Genomic DNA, 25,153 nt, shown 5'->3' with positions numbered 1-25,153 from the left:
AGGATCAAGAAACATAAGGAGATGTAGGAAACCAAAGAATATGAAACAGGATGTCAATGAAAGATAAGTCGGGAAGTCTATATAAAAAAACGATAAGATGATGAATGGAAAATGTATATATATGTTTATACATAAACATTTAAAAAGGGAAGGGATGAGGTGAAGTATGCATAGGATTGCGTGCAAAATGAAGCAGTTTCAAGTCTGCCTGAAACGCACCCACGGTAGGCGCGTCGCGCTGCAAGCCTGCTTCTTTCTCTGAGCAACGGGACTCAGCTTCAAGTTCTTGCGGGGCCCTTCGCGATTTGGGCGCCGTTGGGCTCGCCCCTCCCGCTGCTGCGCCTATCAAAAAGCCGCGGCCCCGGGCGACAGGTTTCGTAGCCCCACCCCTGGCGCTCCATGTGCGGAGCGTGAGGCCGGTTCCGCCTCCCGCGGCCAGTCCCTCTCTGGAGCTGAAAATGGCTGCTGTCACGGGGGCGCTAGGAAGGTTACTGAGGCCCTCGGTAAGTGCGAACTCCGCTTTGCTCCCTCGCAGTTCCGCAAGTCCCGGCGAAGCCACGATCCCGGGCGCTAGGGGAGGCCTGCGGAACCTTCGTTGCGCGCGCGTTGCGCCTCCGGGGCCGCATTTTCCCCTTTCCAAGGCCTGCTCCCCTCCCTCTAGATAGACTATCTTGGCTTTTGCAGGCGTAGTGCAGTCTGCACGAGGGAAAGATCCGTACCAGCGACTAGTTCCACCGGCCCCGTTCCGAAGGCTAAACCGAATCTGCCCCGGGGACCCGAACTTGCCTCTGAAAATAGGTTCGCTGGCAACTCGCTCCACCTCGAAGGCTGGCGCGGACGGATCAGGCTTATTATTATTGCGCCGTGACACTTAACCAGAGTCAAGCCAGAGGTTCCCTGGCTTTTCCAGATCGGAAGGCCCCTTTTCCCTTCTGCCCCCCCCCAGAAGTGTTTGGGTCGGGGAAAGAGCCCAAGTGCTTCTCTCTCCAACTCTGCAGCCTGCCAGTGCGTGTTGGGGAATTTGGGAGCGCGGGTGGATATTTCCCAGTTGCAGGAGCTCTGCTCCGGCGCGCAACTGCTTTTGGAGGGCGCATCTCGTGCAACCCCTAGATCTGGGTCCAGTGAGGCTCCTGGACGCCACCTTTGCCCGTAACGTTTCCCCGCCGTCTGTTCTCAGGTCTTCCCCTGGAGGGCGTGCGCCGCTGCCGGAAGGTGCCTTACAGCCGCGGCGGCTGCAGGAGGGCGGAAGTGCGCGGACGGTGCAGCGCCCGCTTTTCCTCGGCGGCATTTCAGCACTAGTAAGTGTGCGGCCGGTTGGAGGGCGCTGTGGTGGGGGTGACAGCGCGATCTTGCACTCTTCTACTCAGAAGTAAATGCATGTAGGAGCTTGTTTGTACTAACGCTCCACTGAATGCTCTCTTCCCAATATAATTCCGAAGATCCTTCCTCACCTGCTCTGCGTGTGATGTTATTTATTTGGCCTGCTGTCCAGTTGGTTCTGCAGTGATTTAAAATCGGGATAGCTTAAAAGAGATTTTGTTGCTGAAGAAACACCATCATTGTCCCAGAATGCGTTACTGGCAGCTCAGTAGGAGTTTTTGCCAGCTGTAACGTGTGAAAATAACATAAATGTGCCTCAATGTTCAGGAACGTGCATCAGTGTGCCTGTCTCTCCCCCCCCCCCCCAAATGCACACACTTTAGACTGCTTACTTCTGGACTTCAGAACTGTGTGTGTGAGGAAGGGAGTTGTAAGGAGTTGCAGTTCTAGGAGCTTGAACGGACAAATCCTTAATAGGTATCCTCAAAATATTCCCAAAAGGCAAAGCGGGTAAGATAGAGAGCAGTTTACTGGCGACAGAAACCCGGAAATAAGTTGAGCTAAACCCACACCCTACAATACTGAATTCTTTACCAAATTCTCTCCTTCCACGGCCTGATTACAGAACATAAACATTGCAGGCTATCTGTAAAGCCTTGGTTTTGAAATAGTGTTGAGATAAAAACTGACACCAAGAAATAGGCTTTGCATATCTTAATAATAATCCCATTTTCTGAGTATGAATCCTTACTGGTTCAAAATGGCATCCACATATGAGAGAGAGAGAGAGAGTATCAGCAGGTTTCAGGGATCCCCAAGGTTTACAGAAGTTTTTTTTTTGGGGGGTGGACACGGTGGAAGAAGGAAGGCAAAATCTCTATAAGGCGGAGGGCTGGAAAATAGACCAATGAATATTGAGATGCTTAGTGGTGGAATGGTATGTCTTGGAAGAATCTGTGGTTGGCTGGCACCATGAACAGTGTGGAGTACTGCAGTTTTTTGCAGGTTACACTTGTTTCTTCTACAATGCCTCTATTACATGCTTTATCTAACTTCTCCTAGGTTCTTCAAGGTTTGTTCCTGCTGTCACCCAGCATGCTCCCTATTTCAAGGGTACAGCTGTGGTTAATGGAGATTTCAAAGAGCTGAGTTTAGATGACTTTAAAGGAAAATATCTGGTTCTTTTCTTCTACCCTTTGGACTTGTAAGTAATGCTTCTATCTCTTTTATACAGACTTCGCCTACACGCCTTTAACTAGCGGGTCCCTTTATCTGCAAAACAGTTAACTTGTTCTCGTTTGAATCCTGCCTATGCAGGATAGCCTTTGTGCAGGATAGCCTGAGCCTTTTATGTAAGGTGTGAATGATAAGAAGTGAACTAGAAGCTGTCTTGCCAATGCCTGTTGAAGGCACGGAGTGGGTGTGTTGCTTGGGGGTGGGGTGGGGTTCACATAGAAGACTAATGTATTTACGTAAAAAAATATATTTCTTTGTATAGAAACTTTTTTGCTGTATCTTTCAAAACAGAGAATGGAACAGACAGAAACATCCACGTATGGTGGATTGTAACGAAGGGAACTTAAACTTTTGGAGGATCCGGTGCTTCTGCATAAAATAGAGCATTAATGCCCACCATTTGAGCATTTCAGACAAACATGGAATCAGTACTTCTAGTGGCTAGAGGGCAGGAATGTACTTATTGTTGGTGGATAAAACTGAGAAAAGCATGCCTCTAACTAGCAAATTACTGCCAGCAGGCATACTTTGGGTAGCCATACGATCTTGTTAGATGTAAGTCACCAGCTTCCTCCTCACTGGAGTCGTGCTGTGGCTCATCTTGATGATGATGATGATGATGATGATGCCACCAAACTTTGGAAGAATCCTTAGGAATGTCAGATAAAGTTGTCTAAGTAAGGATCTGTTAAACCTATTGACAGGGAACAGACCTCCAATTTTGACGCTAAATTTCTCAACATGGTTTCATGGCAGAATGACAGTATTCCTCTGAGCTTTTTCCTTTGAACTAAAAGTCTGTGACCCTGAGGGCTTGTAAACTCCCTACCCCCCTTCTGCAGGCTTTATGCCCGGGATGAGCAAATACCTTTTCCTCTTCTCTGTTTGAATTTGCAGTGGGGAAAAAATAGGTGCATTCTTGAATCAGGGCTGGCTCATTCCCCCTTCACGTTCTTGCTGTGTTTCTTCCCCTTAGCACGTTCGTGTGCCCAACAGAGATTGTCGCCTTCAGTGACAAAGCTAACGAATTCCATCAGGTGAACTGCGAAGTAGTTGGTGTGTCGGTGGATTCTCATTTTACTCACCTCGCCTGGATAAATACACCACGAAAGGTACAGACTGGACGCTTTTTAATTTAAAGCAGGGGTGATGAAACTTCTGCCTGAGGCTGAGGGCCAAATTCCCTTCTGAAGGCCACATCCCAGTGGGGAACAGGGCCAGAGGTAAAAGTGGGGGGAGCTGTAGCCTTTGGGGAGGGGTTGAGTCAGTTTTAAACTTACTACACAGAAACCCATTCCTTCAGAGCAACGGGTGTGACTTTTAGCTTTGTGCAGAAGGCTATTTTCTACATACACACACCCCTTGCTCCTCCCATCTAGGCAAGCAAGAAGCTTCTAGGGGGAGCCCTCACAAAATGACTGGTTACATGCTCACATATCTAGTGAATCTGATGAACTTGTATGTCCACTTCCTGCACTATATTGGCTTTTTGTGTGTTGTTTTCAAAAAAATTTTTTAGCTTTTTAAAAATCTTTTCTTTACTGTTCATCACCTTGAAATGCATCTGGGGAATAATAAGACTGAGGGTAGACCTGGTTCAGATGTAATGTTCAGCTATAGTTTGGTGCTCTGTACACAGGACCTGGGCTCATGCATGTCCACAAGTTTGTTTCCATTTTTAACCAGCCATCATTCTGTGGTTACAAAACTTTGGGACCATTCATAGACATCCCAATCAATGAGCTGTGCCATTTACTTCAGTGGGAGGGTGCTTTCCTCCCTAATTTTTGAGGAGCTGGAGAGCTGCATGATAGTTAGGCTACGGAGACAGTTTGCTTCCCTGATTTCAGAATCCTTAGGGAGGAGTCATTCAGTTTGGGCCTGATGTTATTAAAAATGAAGTTGCTCACTTGAAACACATAACTACTATTCTTCTACCATGTTTATATTTTCTTTCCTTGGAATAAATGGATAGGTTTGAACTATGAGAATTCCCTCCCCCCACCCATGCCTTCCTAAAGCGGGTGGGTGGGTGTCTATGGATATTTTCCCTAGCAGAAATAAAGCCCTTTTGCACAGCCCTCTTCTACAAGGATTGCTTTTTTCCTTATAACAGTTGTAACCAGAGGTTTTCAGAGCACAAGTCTATCCTCATGCTGTATGACGCTGCGTTACTGTGCAAAACGTTTCCTTAGCACAGACGGGACCGGCTGCATGCATTTATAAATGGCCTCACTTTGCTTACATGTCCCACAGCCTTGAAGCCAGTGTATTCATGTGAAGAAATTTATGCATAAGTCTTTGCAACAGTAAAGTGTTAGTGGATCACCCAAGGTCAACAAGAGACGGACCCGGGAACACTTAATGAAGTTTGGCGGCCTTGTTTCAAGGATATGTTGTTTACCTTCGTAGCTCTGGAAATGTTGTGAAATTCAGTAGATGCACCCATCAATACTAATAACTATGAGTGCGGTGTGAAAGGCTTACATGTCTGCATATGATAAGCAACAGCACTATTGCAGCATTGAGATATAAAAGCAAGTAATTGAAATATTTAATTCTTCAGTTGGTATATTTTATTCACTAGACACAAGAGGGAAAGGGGCTTTTTATTATTGCCCATTGATTTTGCGATTCAATAATCACGCACTAACTGTATGGCTTTTAATTGGACTTATTCCCTGTATATAAAAACAGTAGGTAGATGAACAGTAGGTAGATAATCTCCTTAGCAATTTGCATTTAGTGAAGGCGCTCCACTTTACTTTGGAGCCTCTTTCATGAAGGGAATATACCTTTATTCATATTATGCTTATTGCTTTTCTGCCTTTAAACCTACATCAAGCAACAATAGAGCATTTCATGAAAACCCACCTGCCACCCATGGTTGATTCCCTCTCCCCAGACGACTAAACATGTCTTGGAGTTAATGTATCTGAAGCTTCTCATCACAGAGTCTCTTTAACCCAGAGATAGGCAATCTGTGGCACTCCAGATTTTGCCAGACTGCAGATCCCATCACTCCTTGCTGTTGGGCGTGCCAGCTGGGGCTGATGGGAGTTGTAGGCACACAGGTGGTGTTGGACCACAGGTCCTCTATCCATGCTTTGAAGCAAGGTTTCGATATGGACAGTCTCCAGTTGAATAAAACTGATGCCCTCCCCCTTCTTCTCTTGCTTAGAATGGCGGCTTGGGGCACATGAATATCCCACTTCTGTCAGACTTAACGAAACAGATCTCTCGAGATTATGGTGTGCTTTTGGAAGGGCCTGGTCTTGCATTAAGGTGAGAGAGGTTTATCTATTAGCTACCTTTAGCGTTTCTGTAATTGGACTGCACTAAGGCTGAAGCTTCCTTTTTAGTGACAGGAGTTGCCTAAATGTGCTTAAGCTCAGAGGAGCAGTGGATGGTCTGCTAGCTATAAACTCCACATACTTTAAAGATAAACTATGCTGGCTAAGCATACTTTTAGCAAACTTTCCATGATGCATCTAGCCTGATCTTCTACCTGACATGGTAGAGCCTTGGGTGCACAGGAAACGGGTTGTGTCCAAAATAGCACTAAGTGAGTCATTTCATTAGGAGAATGATTTCCGCAAGAGCAGTGGGACTTCCTCCTCCTCCATGTGCCCCCTAAAACTGTTCTGGGGGATTCCCAAACCCTCCAGAGAAGATTTGGGTGTGTTGCAGAGTATGCATGGGGCCAAGGTGAACAAGTTGTTGTACAAGTAGAACTTGCTCTGCTCACACATTTATTTGCGTCAATACCACCCATTTTTAATAGGGAGTATTTATTTGCTGGTAGAGACCAATCAAAGCAAGTCTGTTAATCATGTGTTTCAGCTCTGAGAGTGCTAGAGAGAGAGACAGAGAGTTAGAGAGTCCACTTTTAAAATGTTTTGGTGGAATCCTTGCTAGAGGTTGTGCAAGGCTTGGTTTGTATTTGGTATCAGAGACAAGATACATTCTTGGTATAATGCATACATGGTGAGATTTGGAACCCAGAAAAATCCCTCTACTAATGTCAGTCAGTCGAAAGCCTTTTTCAGATATCTGCTTTCTACTGCGCCTTGTGTTGCCAAAGTGTACAGCAGAGCTTTCCAGACCTCTCATGTTGGTGACACAGTTTTTGGACATGCATCATTTTGCGACACAGTAATTCAGTCTTGTTAGAAAACCGGAGCTTAAACTAACCCCTTTCCAGCCCCAGAGGGAGCACGGGGAGCGTTCGTGCGGCACACCTACACACTGCAGCCGACACACAATTTGGAAAGCTCTGGTGTATAGGTTGGCATCCTGTTGCTGAGCTGTAAAATACTTTAAAGTGCAACCAACACCATGAAATACAGGGAACACTAGAATCCCTCAAATGTATTTAAGTTCTACAAAACTATGAAATACTAAGTTCCATTACCATTATAGTTGCTCTCCAATGCGATGGGGAATACCTGTGTGTGCATTTCAGACTGAAAAACAACTACAGCAAGTTCCCTTTGGAGTGTTAAACTATAAATTCTGCTTTATTTCCTCGAAGGGGTCTTTTTTTAATTGATCCTAATGGAATTATCAAGCACTTGAGCATCAATGACCTCCCTGTTGGTCGAAGCGTAGAGGAAACACTTCGCTTGGTGAAGGCGTTCCAGTTTGTAGAAACGCATGGAGAAGTCTGTCCAGCAGATTGGACTCCACATTCCCCCACGGTGCGTTGGCAAACTGAACATTCACAAACATTAATGTAATTGTTGGCAAGCCTCCTATCATCTATACGGGAGGGGTTTGTATCTGAGCTTATTGAAATTGAAAAGAGATTAACTGATTAATGACTGTTAATTAAATTAAGACATAAATGTGCTCTGGGGCTAATCTAGACTCTTCTGAAATCTTGTTACAAATTAATGCATTTTTCTATCTGAGTGTTTTATTAAGGTAAGTTGCTACCCTGTTAACCGGACAGAATTAGAAAGAAATGTCTTCTACTGGTATAACAATCTGTCATGCTACATTGGTGCAATGCCTTTTGTGTCATGCCCTTGTGTCACAGCAGCTTTGGTGTGCTAGCACTCAATTGAGTTATTTGTTGGGGTGGGTGTGTTAAAGCAGGACATTGCATCCCATGTACACATATCAACAGGCTTTCAAATCAGGGTTTACCCTTGCACTTCCAGAACATTACAAGAAGGTATTCATCTTTTCAAATAAATTATAAGACTCATCATCCAGTGAACCCCTGCAAATTCACAACTGCTAGTGCTTTGATACATACCAGCCATTCAGCCTACTTGATGCGTGATCAAACACTCCCATAGAGCCTTTCCATTTATCATCTGTGGCTAGAGAACACACAAAGAACGGTTCTGAGCAACCGGCCCACATAGAAAATTGTAAACCATGTACGATGAATGGATGTTGACTGGGAATGCAAAGCTAGCTGAAGCTGGCAACTCGTCTTAACAGTCTTTCCACAAATGCAAGTGGAACCTAGCTAAGCGTAGTTGCTTGTATAAGAGCTTATGTTTTGAATGTAGGAATTGATTCTCCTCCTACCATATTCACACTTTCCCCATAAAATATCATTTAACTTCAGTGTCATTAAATAATGTTGAATGTTTCATTTTTTTATTTTTGTCTGGATGTGTGCTTGGTTAGCATGAATAAGGAAGACAAGGATTTAATATTTCTTCCTACTGTTCTTTTTAACATTTTTTGTTAGTGCTAACAGCATAGAGGGCATCGTTTATTTAACTCCTGTTTGGAATGAATATAATTTGGTACTGATCTTCTGTTTTAATGCTTTTGCTTTGCAGATCAAACCAAATCCAGAAGAATCAAAGGAGTATTTTGAGAAAGTAAATAAATAAGATCATGAGTAATAACGAGGTAGAAGTAGACTACATTTCCTCCAAACAAAGCTGACTTCCAGAAAGAGCAACTATGATTGTAATAAAACTTCAAAATTATTTTAATATCTGTTGTGATGGAAAAGTTGTTGTATTTTGCAACGTTTTTACTATAGGGATGAGTGACGTTGTCCCCAAGTGGATTTAAGCAACACTCATGGTGTTTCTTACATGCAGCATACTCAGAAGCAAAATAGTGCCTACCTACCCATATTAAATCTAGGATATATCCATGCTTTTGAATTGCTTACAAGATAAACTGCAGGCTTTCCCTTCTTTAAGGAGCTGGTTAGATTTTTAAAACAAAACAACCCCCACCCCCAATAGGTTCTGATTTTTCCACCTAAACAGCCCATGCTTTTCTTTTGGCCATAGATGGGATGTATTACAGATGTATATTCACAGATTTAGGATCAACCTTGTTCTGCAATGGGGTTTTGTGCACAGATAAATGCAGGGCTTAACTCCTGCACCTCTGCAAGGAAAGCCAACACGACATGTGAATGGTGAACTGAAAATTGAAGTAATCAAACTTTAAGACTCCTGCAATATGGGACACCTATAGGATGAAGTAAAGTGAAGGATTAATGCTTTTCTTTTACAAATAAACCCAAGGTGAAGCTGTGAACCAAAAATCTTTGTTGTTGGTGTTGCTCAACAGACTCATGCCTTCTATGAAATTGTTGACTAGCTGACTTTGTCTATTTCCACTTTCACATGTATATCATGGTATGTTTGTAATTATGGAGTCGATCCATTAATGGGTCTGTGAATCACTACAGCTTGTTTCTCGAATGATCTTGAACATCTGTATCAAAATATGCAGCTATGAATTAAAGAGACTTCCGAAAAACAGAGCTATAGAGGTTTGAACTATGACTCTCATCTTCTGGAAACAAGATGACAATCTATGAAGGAAACTCATTCCTCTTTTTGAAGCCAAGTTTGTGGCAACCACCACATCTTTTGGAGACATGTCATGATGGCTATATGCTACCTCTTGAATAAGAGACAGCGCCCCTGTGAATACCAGTCATTAGGGAACAGCAGAGGAAGGCTATTGTCTTCATGTCCTACCAATGGGATTCTGATTCAGCTGACCACTCCGGGAAGCAGGATGCCGGGCTAGGTAAGCCTTTGGCCATATGTTCTTACAAGAAAATACGCATTCGCCCCTAATCATGTCATCACGGCGGCAATAGCAGGCAGTCCTCAGAGAATTTGTTCTGCCTGATGCACAAAGTTATGCACAATTACTTAAATTAATAATTAAATTTAACACAGTGGGACTTGTGAATACACACTCGTACAACTGGGCTTCATAGGAAAGTTTATAATGAGCACACATTCGGTTACTGTAGAATCGTTCAGTTTTGGGTAGGAAAGGGTACCTCTGGGCTCTCAAGAGAAGGCTGCACTGGGCTGAACTGCAGTTGAAACAGATTTTGGGGTGGGGGAAGGAAATACAGTTGCAATGACTAACTCAATGTTGCTCCTTGAGGGAAGAAGAAATTCCAGCACTAGATGAAGACAGCATCCAGTGGTGACTTTCATCTCACAAATAAAGATTTCATATAAAGCATGTATAACATAGTGCCTACACTAACAGTGGTTCTTCAGGGTTTCAGATGGGACATTCGCAACTATCTGGAGATACCCGGGGAATAAACTTGGGATCTTCTGTAGGCAAAACAATTGCTCAGCTACTGAATTACGGTGCTTACCTTTGTGAGCTGAACGCTGATGCGTTAAGCATGTTTGAATTGGCCTTATTCTGTATGGAGTGGGCTGGCAGTGTAAAAGAACTGCCCACTTAGTGCATTCCTCTGTGCTTTTGCCAGTCCATGTTATTGATGGAGCAGCCATGACACACGACATGGTTGCTGTCCCCTGCCTCCTCATGGCTGAATCTTTCAGTGGGTGTAAGTGGAATACAAATTGCTGTAACAAATAAATAAATGTATGCCCGTTTGAGCTTCAGGAAAGAGGTGGGATACAAATGTAATAATAAGGGTACAGGAGCCCTTTCAGCAACTAGACCTGGCAAGCCTAGACGTTGCGAGTGGTAAATAAAGGGGTGGATTCTCCCTTTCAAATACATAGGTTAAAGGGAAAAATCGAATCTACATAAATGAATGAGGGGGTGCCGTTCATTTTCGTATTCCCTAGTTCTACACTTAAGTAGAAAGCCTCTACTTATTTTAAACCAGTCCAGGAGGAAATTAAGGTGCGCTACGTGGAGAGGCAGCCGCTTTGCCTGGCAGAGCTTCGTAAGCTGCTGCCCTCTCCACCCCGAAATCTTCACATCGGGAAAAGCTTTCCCCGTCGAATTTCTGCCTGTCGTGCAATTGCTAAAACCCCTTTCCCGCGGGAGGCGCGGCAGCCGGATCCTAGGCACGCTTACTCGAAACTTACTCCAAAGTAAGCAGCGTAAAACCGCGCTCCTGTTTGGAGATCGATAAAGGGGTTGCGTTTTTGTTTTGTTTCTCAAATGCGCAAGTTCCCCGCGCCTTTGACCGGCAAAGCAAAAACTATCCCCCATAGCCCTTCATAGGTAAAGGCAGCAGCCTCTCGATCCAGCCGCGCAGAGGACGCCTCGCGCGAGAGGCTGGGCCCGAGCAGAGAAGGGAAGTGGGCTCCGCTCGTGCGCCGCCGGAGCTTTTCCGGAGCAGACGCTTTCCGGCGTTGCGCGCTGAGCCTCATGGATTTGAACTGGCAGTTCTGGAAAAGCGAGGGCCAAGTATGACTTTGAAGCGCAGGGGTTATGGGGTGGCGGGGGGTTGCTGCAGATCGCGGCGAGTAGAAGGTCGGAGGGAAGCATGTGGTGGAACGGAGGAGAGCGCCCTTCCTTCGCTTCAGTGGAAGGAGGGTTTTACTGGCAAAGGGCAAGGGAGGACTGAATGGCGTTTGCAAGCGGGCGGCGACGGATCGCTCTTCCCTTTGCATTGATTTGCCGACACTTCTCCCTCATGCGATCCTATGCATGTCTCAACCACGCACGTCTATTCAGAGGGGAGCCTTGCTCCCATTGCGTGCAGGGGATTGTGAAACCCGAATTTCTGTGGCCCGGTCCGAATTGCAGTGAAAGGCTGCCGACTGTAAATTGACAAAGCGGCGTGTGTGTACTACAGTCTCATTCGTAACAATTATCGCTCGAACCCAGCTCCCAAATAAATATCTTAAACTGCTTCCAAAAGTGCAGTCCAATACATGCCCAGTCAAAAGTATGTCCTGTTGATTTGAATGGAACTTGCTCTTGATAAATGGATATACAGTATTATGTTGTGGTACAGTACTCGCGATGTCCTGCTGCTATATGTTCTGGGATACTCCAGAAAGCAGAAACTAGGTTAGTGGTTTGTTGAATGTGAATATTCTCAAGTGCAATTAACACTCCACATGTTGGGGTTGTTGGAAAATCTGTTGTAACATCTTAAAATGTATTGACCGATTCACTTAGCTGCCAAGGAAATAGAAACAGATTTTCTGTGCAACTGGAATAGCCACTATGTGCAGCTGTAATATAATCAAACCCTGTGAGTGCTCTCCAAATGTTAGGCCACCAACGTGGGATCCTCCAAGCAGGGCCATACATTTGGATATTAGCTTGCCACGCAGGTTGATTTGGGGCAAGTATGTTAATTCACAGCTTGGATTCATGGCTTGGGAGACATGGATTTTTATTTGGGTGCACATTTAAAAAACAAAACTCCAGTGTGTACTAATAGTTGTGAATGGTGCTTTGTGCGACGCAATCCCATGTATTCCCCCCAACTGTGTCCAGTGTAGTTTTTTACTAGGTAAGTGTGTGGCCAACAGTGCACACGAAAACTTATACCCAGAACAAACTTAGTTGGTCTCTAAGGTGTTACTTTTTAATTTTTAATTATTATTTGTGAGACAGAGAGACAGAGGGCAGTTTAGGAAGTTGAAATAAAAGAAGTGTTTAAGATGCGAATAGAATTAGATATCAGGCACAGATTATTGGCTACCTATGCTTGGTTTAGGAATAACGGCTTCACAAAATACCTGACTACTCAAAAAGCATATCTCTTTCTTTAGACCTTTTTTCAAAGGTTTCTTCATTGGGTAGATATTTTGGACCCTACGCTCCTGTTTATACCAAATGTAAGTAGCTTATCTATTTAATTTTTGTACCTTGACATTGATAAAGAGCTAATGCTAGATCAACCATGTTTCTCAGTCTGTGTTTTGAATGTCACGCCAGAATAGAAATGTGAAGGCCTGGTTTTCTTCTGCTTCACCCCCCCTTCAGTTTCCCCCACAATTGGTTTCCCCCAAATTGTTTCTCTTCCGCATCCCCTCCGGGCTGCCACATCTCTTTGCAAGGCACACCTATGCATGTTTACTCCCAGGGGTGCTCTACTGATTATTATTTCCATTGATTTAAGTGGAACTTTCTAGTAAGCATGCATAGGATTCCCAACTTTAAATTCTCAGCCTCTAAAAATGGATCTGCAATTACCTGTTTTGTGTGTAGAGCATATATAATTATTACACACACACACTCAGTGATGGGTTATATGTGATGTGGAAGATTTGTGATCTGATCTCCTGACATCTGATTTCCCCAAGAGGATATGGAGGGCTGTCCGTTCTGATCAGAGCAGCGGCTCTGGGACGAAAAAGGGGGCTTAACCCTGTTGCCACGAGCTGCTGTTCTCCTGATCTAAATGAGAGGCAGCTGCTTTGAACCCAACCCCCTCTTCCAAAAGTACAGTTCGAATACAGGTAGATGATGAAGCAGGGTTAGAAACTGTGTGTGTGACCCTACCTCTCTGCTTTCCGTTGTAAAACAGAAGGAAATCGCCATATCCAGAACCCTTTTGCCAACTAGTAAAGAAAACATCGCAGAGTCCTTGCAGGACAAAAAGGTATCTGACCTTCTTCTTCCACTAACAACGTTGTGTATACTGTATATTGTAATTGATTACCATTTGTGGTATGCAAAGTGACAGGGCGACAGGAAGATTTTTCACCTATCTCTATATATCTTCCCAACACCTGTATGAGAGGTGGGGGTGGGGGGTAATTGGGGATGCAGTGTGGTCCAAATGTCTTCATTTTGCACCAGGGCGTGACTTGCTTTCTGGGTAGGGAATGACTGCTCCTGTAGTTAGTGTGTTTCAGTACTTTACAACAGGAGGGAATTTCAGGGCCAATTAAGATGTGTGTAAATTGCCATGTGCCGTGTGCAACCTGATCATCCCTGGAATCACAGCTAGAGAGAGTAGATAGCACCTGAGTTTTGTCAGGGAACTGACAAAAGGCTAGAAGCCTTTCAGTGGAATGTCTGCTCCTTGTTCAAAATCGTTTTGAGTATATTACAGCATCCCTGGAAAGTCTGTCTTCCACGTTCCTGATGGTTTCTACAGGATCTAGCTGAGAGGTCTTCCAGAGGCTGCTTGGGCAAAAATTGTATTGGTTAAATCTCTACTGCTGTGGTAAAATGCTGGAAGCATATTCCTGAAAACTCAAAACATAATGTGCGGGTGGGACAGGGGCACGATATGCAACAAAATTTACTCTAAATGATTTTTTTTAATCCCTTTGTTTTAATGCTTAGATAAGAGAAGCCTGGAGGCTGAGTTTGGTGAGTTTTTATAACATGTCTAGGTATTCTTTTAGCTGATATTTTAAAAAACATATCCTAATTCTTTGTTTGCTTTTCTCCTTGAAGGCCTCTGTACATCCTTGCACTGGCGAAACAATTCCTTTCTTACTTAGGCCTCCAGGTCAGTTTCCATACATAGTTTTTACTAAAAACTGTTTATATGCTTATACAACATTTGTGGTTTGTTATCCTGAGTAATATAAATACTGTTCAACTTACTAGCAAATTGTATCGGTGGAATTTGTGCTAGTTGCTTCATAAATGCCTTTATTACCGCTGCTGGGATAGTAGGCAGCATGCAACCTGTAATCATTTTTGTGCACTTGATGGATATGTGTTAGATATGGAGACCTCAGTTTTCATTTAAATGTACTTCTAGTCGCTTGCAAGGTGCTGGTTCCATAAAATGTGTGGAAGGTTCATTGCATTTCCCCCCACATAAACAATTGGTTCATAAGGTGTCATAGTTTTTGCATTTTTCGCTCTAATAACTGACTTCCTTTTCTTATCGTGCTCCCTTAATGCCATAAATGACTCCACTAATCTCATAAATAGTCTCCAAAGAATCCTAGGAACAGTAATTTAAGGGTCCTGAGAGTTGTTAGGAGCCCCTATCCCCTCACAGAATTTACAAGTACCGTAGTTCACTGGGGAGAGGCATTGACAGTTAAACCACTCTGGGAATTGTAGCTCTGTGAGGGGAATTGGGGGGGGGGGGGAGTCTTCTAACCACTCTTAGCATCCTTAACAAACTGCAGCTCCCAGGATTCTTTGAGGGAAGCCATGACTTTCTAAAGTGGTGTGATACTGCTTTAAATGTATAGGGACCTCAGTTAGACCACCGAGACAACCTACACAACAGTTGATTTTGTTGAATTTTAAAAAAATATAATTCCTTTCTCTCTCTCTCTCTCTCTCAGCTTTCCTGCCTATTTATGCACCACTGGTAAGTAATGATAGTCATTTCCAGAGTGCCTTTGAGCGGCAAATATGCCACTTTCCCTTTGCCGTAGTCCAGAATCTCACAGATTGAGTGGATTCCACATTAAAAGAGCTACTGAAGGAGAAGTCGAGTTCATTGCCTTCCCCCAAAAGGCAGGACCTTTCAGCCACCAGTCGCTTGCTTCACCCAAATTAACTGCTTAACTTGTGTAGTCTATGGTTATGATGTACTACAAATCGTGTGTGTGTGTATGTGTGAGAGTGTGTGTGTGTGTCATTTAAAGGAAAACAATTTTCATTCTTGCAAGAGGTTGTGATGGTCACCAGCTTCGATGGCTTTAAAAGAGGATTGGGCAAATTCAGGGAGATTAAGGGTGTCGTTGGCTGCTACCCGCAGTGGCTAAGCTCTAACTCTAGAGTCAAAGTTAGCCTGCTTCTGAATACTACGTAGGAGAGGAGAGCATTATTGCTGGTCAGTTCCTGCTTGCAGGCTTCTCATTGGCCACCATGAGAACAGGATGCTAGGTGGGCCACTGGCCTGGTTAAGCAGGACCATTCTATGTCAGTGGAACATACATGCACTAGTGAAAGAAGGAGCTATCGACTCAGCAACTGAAATTGCACTTGTTTTGACATGTCAGTCTGGATAGCTCAGTTGTTTAGAGCGTAGTGTTGAGAACATCCAAGATTGCAGGTTCAATCCCAGTATAGGATGGCTGCATATTCCTGCATTGCAGGGAGTTGGATAGGCAACCTTCGGCCCTCCAGATGTTTTGGGACTACAACTCCCATCATCCCTGACCACTGGCCCTGTTAGCTAGGGATGATGGGAGTTGTAGTCCCAAAACATCTGGAGGGCCGAGGTTGCCTATACCTGGATTAGATGATCCTCAGGGTCACTTCCATCTCTACGTTTCTATGATCCAGGGCCTATAAAGACTTGGAATATATTCACACACACATGTGCACTAATAGTGAACTCACAGTTGGAATGCCTATCCTTTTGTTGCTGAAACAAGCACCACCCACAAACGATGGGGACGTGCCAACAGGCTTGGGGAAAGCGGGTTTTTTCAGAAGTACAGAAAACTTTATGGAAAAAAAGGAACATGGGGTGGGGGAGAATGCAAACAGCACAACGAGGACTGAGCATAGTCAGAGGGCACTGATTGCTGTTGTGGGGAGGAGGAAGTGGGAAGCTTAGAGAAAGGGAATTGTAATGGAGCATCCTGGAAGGGGGTGTGGCTGATTGGTTGGGGCACTGAGCAGAATCATTCTGCACAACAACATTGTAGCTCCAAACAGCATGTGGACTTAAGATGTGCTTTATGGCAAAACTTCCACTAGGCACCCTTTATTTCTGAATATTGCAGTAGATGGAGAGAGGTTTTCTGTGGACTGCATTCCATGGAAATCCATCCCTTTCGTACGTACTGTAAGCACGTTGAATTTGGTAAGCGCACATGAACCTTGTACAGTGGTACCTCGGGTTAAGTACTTAATTTGTTCTGGAGGTCTGTTCTTAACCTGAAACTGTTCTTAACCTGAAGCACCACTTAACCTAATGGGGCCTCCTGCTGCTGCCGCACTGCCAGAGCACTGTTTATGTTCTCATCCTGAAGCAAAGTTCTTAACCTGAAGCACTATTTCTGGGTTAGCAGAGTCTGTAACCTGAAGCGTATGTAACCTGAAGTGTATGTAACCCGAGGTACCACTATATGTAAATTGTCACACAATAGGATTCCTGTATATGCTGGATTCATGCAGCTTTGTGTATAGGGCTTTTGTAATGTGTGAATGGCCATAATTGAAGCCTAGCTACATTATGCTGTATGGTCATAGCTGTCAACGTTTCCCTTTTTTAAAGGGAAATTCCCTTATTCCGAATAGGATTCCTCGCAAGAAAAGGGAAAAGTTGACAGCCATGTGTATGGTGTGGCTGCTATACTATTCAGGCAGTGTTCAACAGCCATGGGTGATGTGGGCCCCAGGGTGGGAAGAATGCTAGCATAAGAAGCGTATTGTTAGTTCCCCACCCCACCAATGTTATCTTTATTCCTTCAGATGTTGCTGATGTGGCCTGGGAGCAACCACATTTGTGTGGCTCCCATATTGCTGCTGATAACATTGGAGCTGGGAGAGATATTGGCCAGTGTGTATGCTTCTGGATCAGCCTCTTTAAATCAGGAGTGGGAAACCTGTGGCCTTCCAAATGTTAGTTTATTTGCAGAAATGGTATACCATCAACATTAAGGGGGACAGAAGAGGCTGTGAAGAGCATGAAGTCAAAAATAAAATTGCATTGTTTAAAATACAAAATGCATCACAAATCAGGAGATCAGCTTAATTCCATCTACAGAGCTGGAGGACCCCTCAAGGAAAGGCTGGATGACTCCGCTTTGTTGGACTCTCATCGCCCATCAACATTATGGGAGTTGTAGTCCAGCAACATCTGGCAGGACCACAGGTTCCTCATCCCTGCTTTAGGTTAAGAGTGGCTAACCTGTGGTCCTCCAGATGTTAGACTTCAACATCTCCCATTAGCTCTAGCCAGCAGGGCTAATGAGGATGATGAGAGTTAGTCAAGCAACATCTGCTGGGGGTGGGAAGCTGCTTAGGTGTGACAGCAAAACATAAAATTATCACCTGTGCTATCCAAATTGTTGTTGCTGAAGTTTGTCTTTGTGAGATTGTCAATACTTATCCCCCTTCATGACATTTTATTCACAGGTTGTCACTACTTTATTACCACACAGAAAAACATCGTCAGCTTTTATTTGCCAGGTAACGAGCAATCAATTTTCTGTTAATTTGTCATATATTTATTAGTGGACGTATTAACTAACGTTGAGGTTGCGTGCTTGTCGTCTCGAATGTTGCAGTACCTTTTCCATTACTATATCGCTGGAGTCAGCTTGGCAAATGGGAATGCTCCAAAACAAGACGAGAAGAAAACTACAGAAATGGTAAAACATAGCTATGTATTTCTAAAAGTCCGTATGAGGTGAATTGAGCCAGCATTGTGGATAATGAATTTCCTCTGATTGTGCGTTTGTTTTTTATAGGTGTTTTCGCGAAAGCAATTACTTCTCTCCTTTGGGGTAATCACGTATGCCTCCTGCATGGGAGTAAGTATTACCAAATTTTATACCACATTCCCTTCGGGGGGGGGGGCATTTGTCTTTTTACAGTAGACTGCTTTCTGCACACACTTGAACCCCCCTTCTTTCCTCCATTGAAGCAAGCAAAAGAAGCGTTATCACATTCCAGCCAGGCAAAAACATCTGAGGGTCTCAGAGCTGGTAAGGGCTTTGGCCTAGAGAGAGCAGGTGTGTCTGGGGGTGGTGTATGACCTGGGGAGGCTGCCTTTGCCTCGCATTTGCCCTTTGATGGGCAAAAGGTTCCTGCATTGTAAGCGATTGGACTAGCTGGCCCTCGTGGTCCCTTCCAACTCTACAACTCCCTCTCATGATTTGAATCTGACTTGCTGCTATACAGCAGGAAATGCAAGGCCAGAGCCACACCACACATTTAAAGCACCACAATATCACTTTAAACGGTCATGGCTTCCCCCAAAGAATTCTGGGAGCTGTGATTTGCTAAGGGTGCTGAGAGTTGCTAGAAAACCTCTAGTCCCTGCCACACCCCCCACTTCAAGCTACAATTCCCAGAGTGGTTTAACAGTCAGTCCTTCTTCACAGAGAGAGTGGTGTTAATCTAGGGCCTTGGAGACCAGAGTTCAAATCTCCACTCAGCCATGAAGGGCACTGTGTGACCATGGGCCAGTCACAGTCTCTCTGCCTAACCTCCCTTGTAGGACAGGTGGGATATATATGTTGTAATAAATAAAAGAATACAGCCTTTTGTCTCTAGGCTCTTCCTCACTACTTTGTAACTCGTTATAATCTGAGTCCTTCCGGGCAGCGCGCCTTCAGGAACTTCATTCCTGGCCCACTTACAGGTAAGAAAACAAGAAAATCATTCAAGAACCTTTCAGATGGAAAGCTGTTCTTTCAAACTCTCTATGGTTAAGACTGGGAAAGGGCACTTGCTTGACTTGATTGGTTTTACTTGCCTCCAAATAGGATAAAGCAGGCACGTCCAACAGGTAGATCGTGATCTATCGGTAGATCACTGGACATCTGTGGTAGATCAGTGGTAGATCACTGGCTCCCCCCACAGAAGCTCAACAACTTTGAGCTGAACCCCCCCAAAACAGGGGTAGATCACTGCCAGATTTTAATTCAGAAAGTAAATCTCAGCCTCATGGGAGTTGGGCACCCCTGGGATAAAGGATCTAAACCAGGGGTAGGCAGCCTAAGGCCCGGGGGCCGGATGCAGCCCAATCGCCATCTCAATTCGGCCCACAGAGGGTCTGGGAATCAGCATGTTTTTACATGAGTAGAATGTGTCCTTTTATTTAAAATGCATCTCTGGGTTATTTGTGGGGCATAGAAATTCCTTCACCCCCCCCCAAAAAAAATATATAGTCCGGCTCCCCCACAAGGTCTGAGGGACGGTGGACCAGCACATGGCTGAGAAAGGTTGCTGACCCCTGATCTAAACCATTCACTCAGCTTTCTCCTGGGCCTGAGTGGTTGGATGGCAAACAGGAGTGGTGGCGGTTTACTGCCTTGCAGCGCAGGGGTTTGGTTGGAAACTGGTCCCTGTCCCCTTGAGCTGGTGGCAGCATTGGGATATTAAATGTTCCAGGAAGTGTGCTGCAGATGAGTAACCATAAAGTTTCCCAGACATGGAAAGCCTGCACATGGTTGTCCTGCCTTGATAATGGACTGGATGAGAGCCAAAAAAACTGAGGCTCAATCCTGACAAGACTGAGGCACTGTTAGTGGGCAGTTCCCTATACTGGATGGGTGGGAGGTTGTCTACTCTTCATGGGGTTACACTCCCTCTGAAGGAGCAAGTACATGACTTGGGGGTACTCCTGGGTTCTTTGCTATCTCTTGAGGCTCAGGTGGCTTCATGTTTTAAGGATACAGTCGTATCTTGGATCCCAATGCCTTGTGAATCAAACGTTTTGGCTCCCGAACGATCAAAAACCGGACCATTTTTTGGAACCCGAATGTCCAACGTGACTTCTGTGGCTTCCAATGGGCTGCAGGAGCTTCCTGCAGCCCATTTGAAGCCATGCCTTAGTTTTCCAAAATTTAGGAAGTCAAATGGATTTCCGGAATGGATTCCCCTCGACTTCTGAGGGACCACTGTATTGCCATCAAGCCTGAAAATAATCCTTTGGGAAGTCTAGCTTCTTGTGAGATAAATGGACTTGGCAACAGCACTCAGAATTGCCTGAATATGCGATACAATGGGCATTCAGTGTGAACGTAAAAATCACCAGTGACCTACTTTTAGACAAATGTTTGCGTTCCTTTTCTTTTGCAGCCCTCTTGTGTGCGTTGAATGTGATGGTAACTAGAAGCAGTGAGTATGAGAACGGGATTGAGGTCATGGACAGCCAAGGCCAGGTCATTGGGATGTCTCAAAAAGCTGGAGAAAAGGTAAGTAAAGCAACAGGTATTTCGTTCTCCCCCTTCTCAACCTCTTGTGGGGTGGGAAGCAATGTTCCCAAATCTGGCACCTGTGCTCATCAGCTGCCCCTGACCACTTTGACATAAAAGAGCCTGAACTGACTCAATCCTTCCTTCTCCTTCTCCTGTCTGGTAACACTTAGGGATTCCTCCTTGATTCCCCACCACCAATGCCTCCTGTGGCTGTCTGCTCAATTTTCTCATATTTCATCCATTTCTCCAGCTGCTTTTTTCAGAGGGGTGCATTCAGTATACATCCCCAGTGGGGACAAAATCTTGTTTGTCTCTTTCTCTGTGGGACACCTGGGATGTGGCTATTTGTGGTAGAACCAAGAAGGACTTGGCTGCTTGCTCCATAGATAGTCATCTATGCTGCTGGCAAGACTGGCCTTGGAGATGGCTTGGTGGTAGAGCATCTGCTTTGCATGTAGAAGGTCCCCGGTTCAATCCCCAGTGTCTCCTGGTAGGGCTAGGGGAGACCCTTGTCTGAAATGCTGGAGAGCAACTGCCTGTCCAGACAAGGCAGTACTGAGCTAATGTCCCATATTGTGACTTTTCCATAGCCCAATAATCCTCTACCCCACCAAACCTTCATGACATGTTGTTCATGTAATGGAAACCCCTAGCTGCAATGGGGAAACAGATGCTTTAGATCCCAACTCCATCAGCCCCCGTCAGTATAGCCAATAATCATGGTTGATGAGGGTCGTAATCCATCTGGAGGGCTGCAAGTCCCCCAATCCTGACAAGTTTTTCCATATTCTGGTGCACCTCACTGTGACAAGAGAAGCTAAGGAGCATAGCTGTCAACTTTTCCCTTTTCTTGTGAGGAATCCTATTCGGAATAAGGGAATTTCGCTTTAAAAAAGGGGAAAGTTGACAGCTATGCTAAGGGGGTGCCTTAGCAGATGGCGTTGTGGTCTAAACCACTGAGCCTCTTGCACTTGCCGATCAGAAGGTCTGTGCTTCGAATCCCTGTTTTGGGGTGAGCTCCCGTTGCTCGGTCCCAGCTCCTGCCAACCTAGCAGTTTGAAATCACACCAGTGCAAGTAGATAAATAGGTACCGCTGCAGCAGGAAGGTAAACAGTGTTTCCGTGCGCTCTGGTTTCTGTCACGGTGTTCTGTTGCACTAGTAGTGATTTAGTCATGCTGGCCACATGACCCAGAAAGTTGTCTGTGGGCAAATGCAGGGTCCCTCGGCCTGAAAGCGAGATGAGCGCTTCAACCCCATAGTCACCGTTGCCTGGACTTAACCGTCCAGGGGTCCTTTACCTTTTACCTTAGCGGATCTGCATTTAGGATAAATTTAGTAAAGTAATGAGAGAGAGAGTTCAAGTAAGTTCTGCCACCTTAACTCACTTCGTTGACTTCTGTTTTCTCTCCCGTTTTTCCTCCCGCCCCCCATTGTGCCACTTTGAGCCTCTTTTTAAACAAATGTACCTTCCTAATATTTTTGTGTGATATAAAAAAGCAGGATTGTTAGACAGATTGCAGCATAAGTACACAAATCTCTATTGTGACATTTACTTTCCTCTGTGTATGTGTTTTCTCATTCTCCCTAGGCTGTGGAACAAACAGCCCTAACCCGAGCAGTAATGTTTGGTACAGCAATGTTTTTTCCAGAGGTTGCTCTGCAGCTCTTAAAGCGGTAAGGCATCTTCAGCGTAGATCCCTTAAACAAAACTCCCATTACCTTGCTACTGGGGTGGTCCGCAGCTATTCTTATTTCTGCCTCTTTCAAGTTTCTTCACATTTCTTGGATCAGAGAGAATGTGGCATCATTCTCGAACATGAGTCCTGCCCCGACCTGTCGCCCTCCAGATATTGTCTTCCCCATCATCCCCAGACATCATGACCAGAGGTCAGGGATGATGGGAGTTGTAGACCAGCAACCCCTGGAGGGCCACAGATTTGGAGACAGAAGCAAGCCACTGACTTTTAGAAGTCTCTGCATCTTCTCACAGCAGTAGGCTAACCTTAGGGATTTTCTCACGTTCTGCAAAAGGTATCGTGGGTCTCTAACCTGAACACTTTTACCTTGAGCATAACCCTGGGATGTAAACTCACAGGTGGGAAAACTCACAGTGGGAAAAGTCTGAGACAATAGGACACTCTGTACTTTGACACAGGAGAAAGACCGAAATGTTCCCTTCAACTTAAATGCCTTGAAGGATGAGACAACTGTCCCTACAGTGTTGGATCAGCAGCAGCTCATAGCTGTCTTCCTGAGCTATTCTTCCAAATGTCTTCCAGCACTCCTGCTCCTCAGATAGCTCAGTTGGTAGAGCATGAGACTCTTAATCACAGGGTTGTGGGTTTGAGCCCCGTGTTGGGCGAAAGATTCCTGCATTGCAGGGAGTTGAACTAGATGATAATTCGTGTTCCAACTCTACAATTCTGTGATTCCATACAAGAGAGCTTGTGACTGGTTATACAGATGCCTATACGGTACCATGCTATATAATAATCTGCCCATGCAATCTCTTTTGCAGCACAAGCAGTTTACTTCAAAATCCATTTGTTTTGAATCCGCTGAGATATGTTTTGACAGTTGCAGTCCTTGGAGGAATGGTACCCGTTTCGCTCAGTTGGATGCCACCGATTGGCAAGGTAGTTCTTGCGTTCTGTTCTCCTTGCAAATCTCTGCTGGCGGTCTTAAGGGCAAAAGGCATTGAAAGAATCAGAAAGGCAGAAATCTACCCAAGCTGGGTTTGCATGTGTCTCCTTGGAATTCTCCTTGTAGCAGCTCCCAGTGTCACTAGAATGGCTGTGTTTTAAATATGAGTTGCTATGGGGAAAAGAGAGAAGAAAACCAGGATGGAGCACAGGGCCTGGTATGATGACTAAGTTTTCAAATACTTCCACATAAAAGGTGCAGATTTGGCATAGGGGGTGTTGTGTCTCCTGAAAGTCAGATACCTTAAAAAGGGGGGAGGGACCTTTGAAATAAGCATTTTGTGAATCTAAGTTTTGTCTCATTGAGGGGCAGTATTTCAATATGAGTAGGAAAATGAGAGTACCCCTAAACTTTAAAGCACTATTAAACCACTTTAAACAGTCATGGCTTCCCCCAAAGAATCAGGGAATTTGTTAAAGCTGGAGTGGAGTCCCTAAGTCATTTGGATGGTGTCTTGCACCCCTCCTTCTGGCAACTCCTGCACCCAAGCTGGTGCCAAATGTATTGCTCTGCTTTTCTTTGGACCACTTCAGCGAAGCCAAGATGGGGGACATATTGTCTGGACAGCCCAGGACCTCCGTAGACACTTGTGGCAAGTCAAACTGAAACCCTTTCCTAAGCACATTTGTATTTCATATTTATTTCCAAGAGGGATAGACTTCTGAGTAGTTCTGTTGTCTTCAGTGCTAATGCTTCAGAGATTCTAGCATAAGATTTGTGTTATACGATTCCTGTAACACACTTATTTTGTGTGATGATCCTAATGGAAATATATTGACTTATCCTTGTGCAGAGAGCTGAATTCATGTGGTGTACATAAAAACCGGTAATAAGTTTGAAATTGTAAGAACTTCATGTCTGTTTTCCAGATAAAAACAAGTGATCTTGAACCTGAAATAGCTGCTTCCACGGAAGAAACAGAAGTCTTCTACTACAAAGGACTTTAATGTGGGCACTTGATAATGACCAGGACTGCTGCTCCTGGTATATCAAAGTTGCATATTCAAACTTACGGAAGTGAACATTTTGGTATCTTTCACCTAGGAAGTTGTTGATTATGTTGAAAGACATGAATCAACATTTGATCAGACCCATCTTCTGTACATCTGTTTAATGCAAAATTTCTACCTTCTGATGCAATCATGTATGAAAAGAACAAACTACATTTTGTTGAGAAGACTCCCAACATATTACTAATGCCCTTCAATAGAAAAAAGGTTTGTGTGAAATACCTGTGTGTATCCATTGAAAGCCTGTGACAGAGAACAAAAGGACAATTTAAAGTTCCCTCAGCCACCCAGTGATGCTTTCGGCGACTGCCAACTTCTCTAAAGAGAACATTATGTGATCACTACCTTCTGGTGAAATTTAAGCTGCTTCCCTGGTCGAGGTGGATCCTGGTTAAAGCTTCAGAAAGGCTATGTAAATTGTACTGTGGTTTACCCTATGGCAAGAATGTTGTAGCTTGTGACGTGGGCCCTACAAACCTCCCTACCTCATCACTAAACCGTTCACAGCTTGCAGCTTGGGAGCAGCTTTCAATAAGGGAAATATTTTCTATATAGAAGGAAGGTGCTTAAAGTGCTGTGAGAGGTGTTTTGGGTAGAGGAACTAGAGCAGAAGTAGCCAAAATATGGCACCCGCCAGCTGTTGCTGGACTAAAACACCCATCACCCTAACCACTGGCCCTGCTGGCTGTAGCTGATGGGAGCTGGCATATGGAGAAACACTTGGGAGGGCAACAGGTCCCCCCCCCATTCTTATCTATTAAATATTCATACATGTGCGCTTGTGCAAATGTTTCATTCAAAAGTTTCAACTGCTGTCAATATGGTAAAGTTGTACTGAGCCTTTTTTAAAGAGGTGGGAACAGAAGATTATGCGTAGTTTTATCAC

The 25,153-nt window shown here is 44.6% G+C and overlaps 2 protein-coding genes across 2 annotated transcripts; both read left to right on the top strand.

Annotated features, from left to right (window-relative positions):
* Nucleotides 1–354: 354 nt before the first annotated feature.
* Nucleotides 355–8,519, top strand: PRDX3 (peroxiredoxin 3). The gene is made up of 7 exons (XM_083441182.1): nt 355–503; nt 1,178–1,298; nt 2,383–2,524; nt 3,533–3,668; nt 5,738–5,841; nt 7,091–7,256; nt 8,361–8,519. The coding sequence occupies exons 1-7, from the start codon at nt 459–461 to the stop codon at nt 8,412–8,414; spliced, it is 768 nt and encodes a 255-aa protein (XP_083297308.1). The 5' UTR covers nt 355–458; the 3' UTR covers nt 8,415–8,519.
* A 2,566-nt stretch (nt 8,520–11,085) lies between these two features.
* On the top strand, nt 11,086–25,044 carry SFXN4 (sideroflexin 4). The gene is made up of 14 exons (XM_083441178.1): nt 11,086–11,193; nt 12,516–12,581; nt 13,274–13,348; nt 14,041–14,067; nt 14,155–14,209; nt 15,009–15,034; nt 17,761–17,814; nt 17,913–17,996; nt 18,096–18,158; nt 18,904–18,991; nt 20,434–20,549; nt 22,143–22,228; nt 23,073–23,190; nt 24,127–25,044. Exons 1-14 carry the CDS (start codon nt 11,155–11,157, stop codon nt 24,202–24,204), a joined length of 975 nt encoding a protein of 324 aa, XP_083297304.1. The 5' UTR covers nt 11,086–11,154; the 3' UTR covers nt 24,205–25,044.
* The last annotated feature ends 109 nt before the right edge of the window (nt 25,045–25,153 follow it).

The sequence above is a fragment of the Podarcis tiliguerta genome, assembly GCF_965153285.1.
Source record: "Podarcis tiliguerta genome assembly, chromosome: 5".
Classification (NCBI taxonomy): Eukaryota; Metazoa; Chordata; class Lepidosauria; order Squamata; family Lacertidae; genus Podarcis; species Podarcis tiliguerta.
This window is presented reverse-complemented; position numbering and strand designations above follow the sequence as displayed.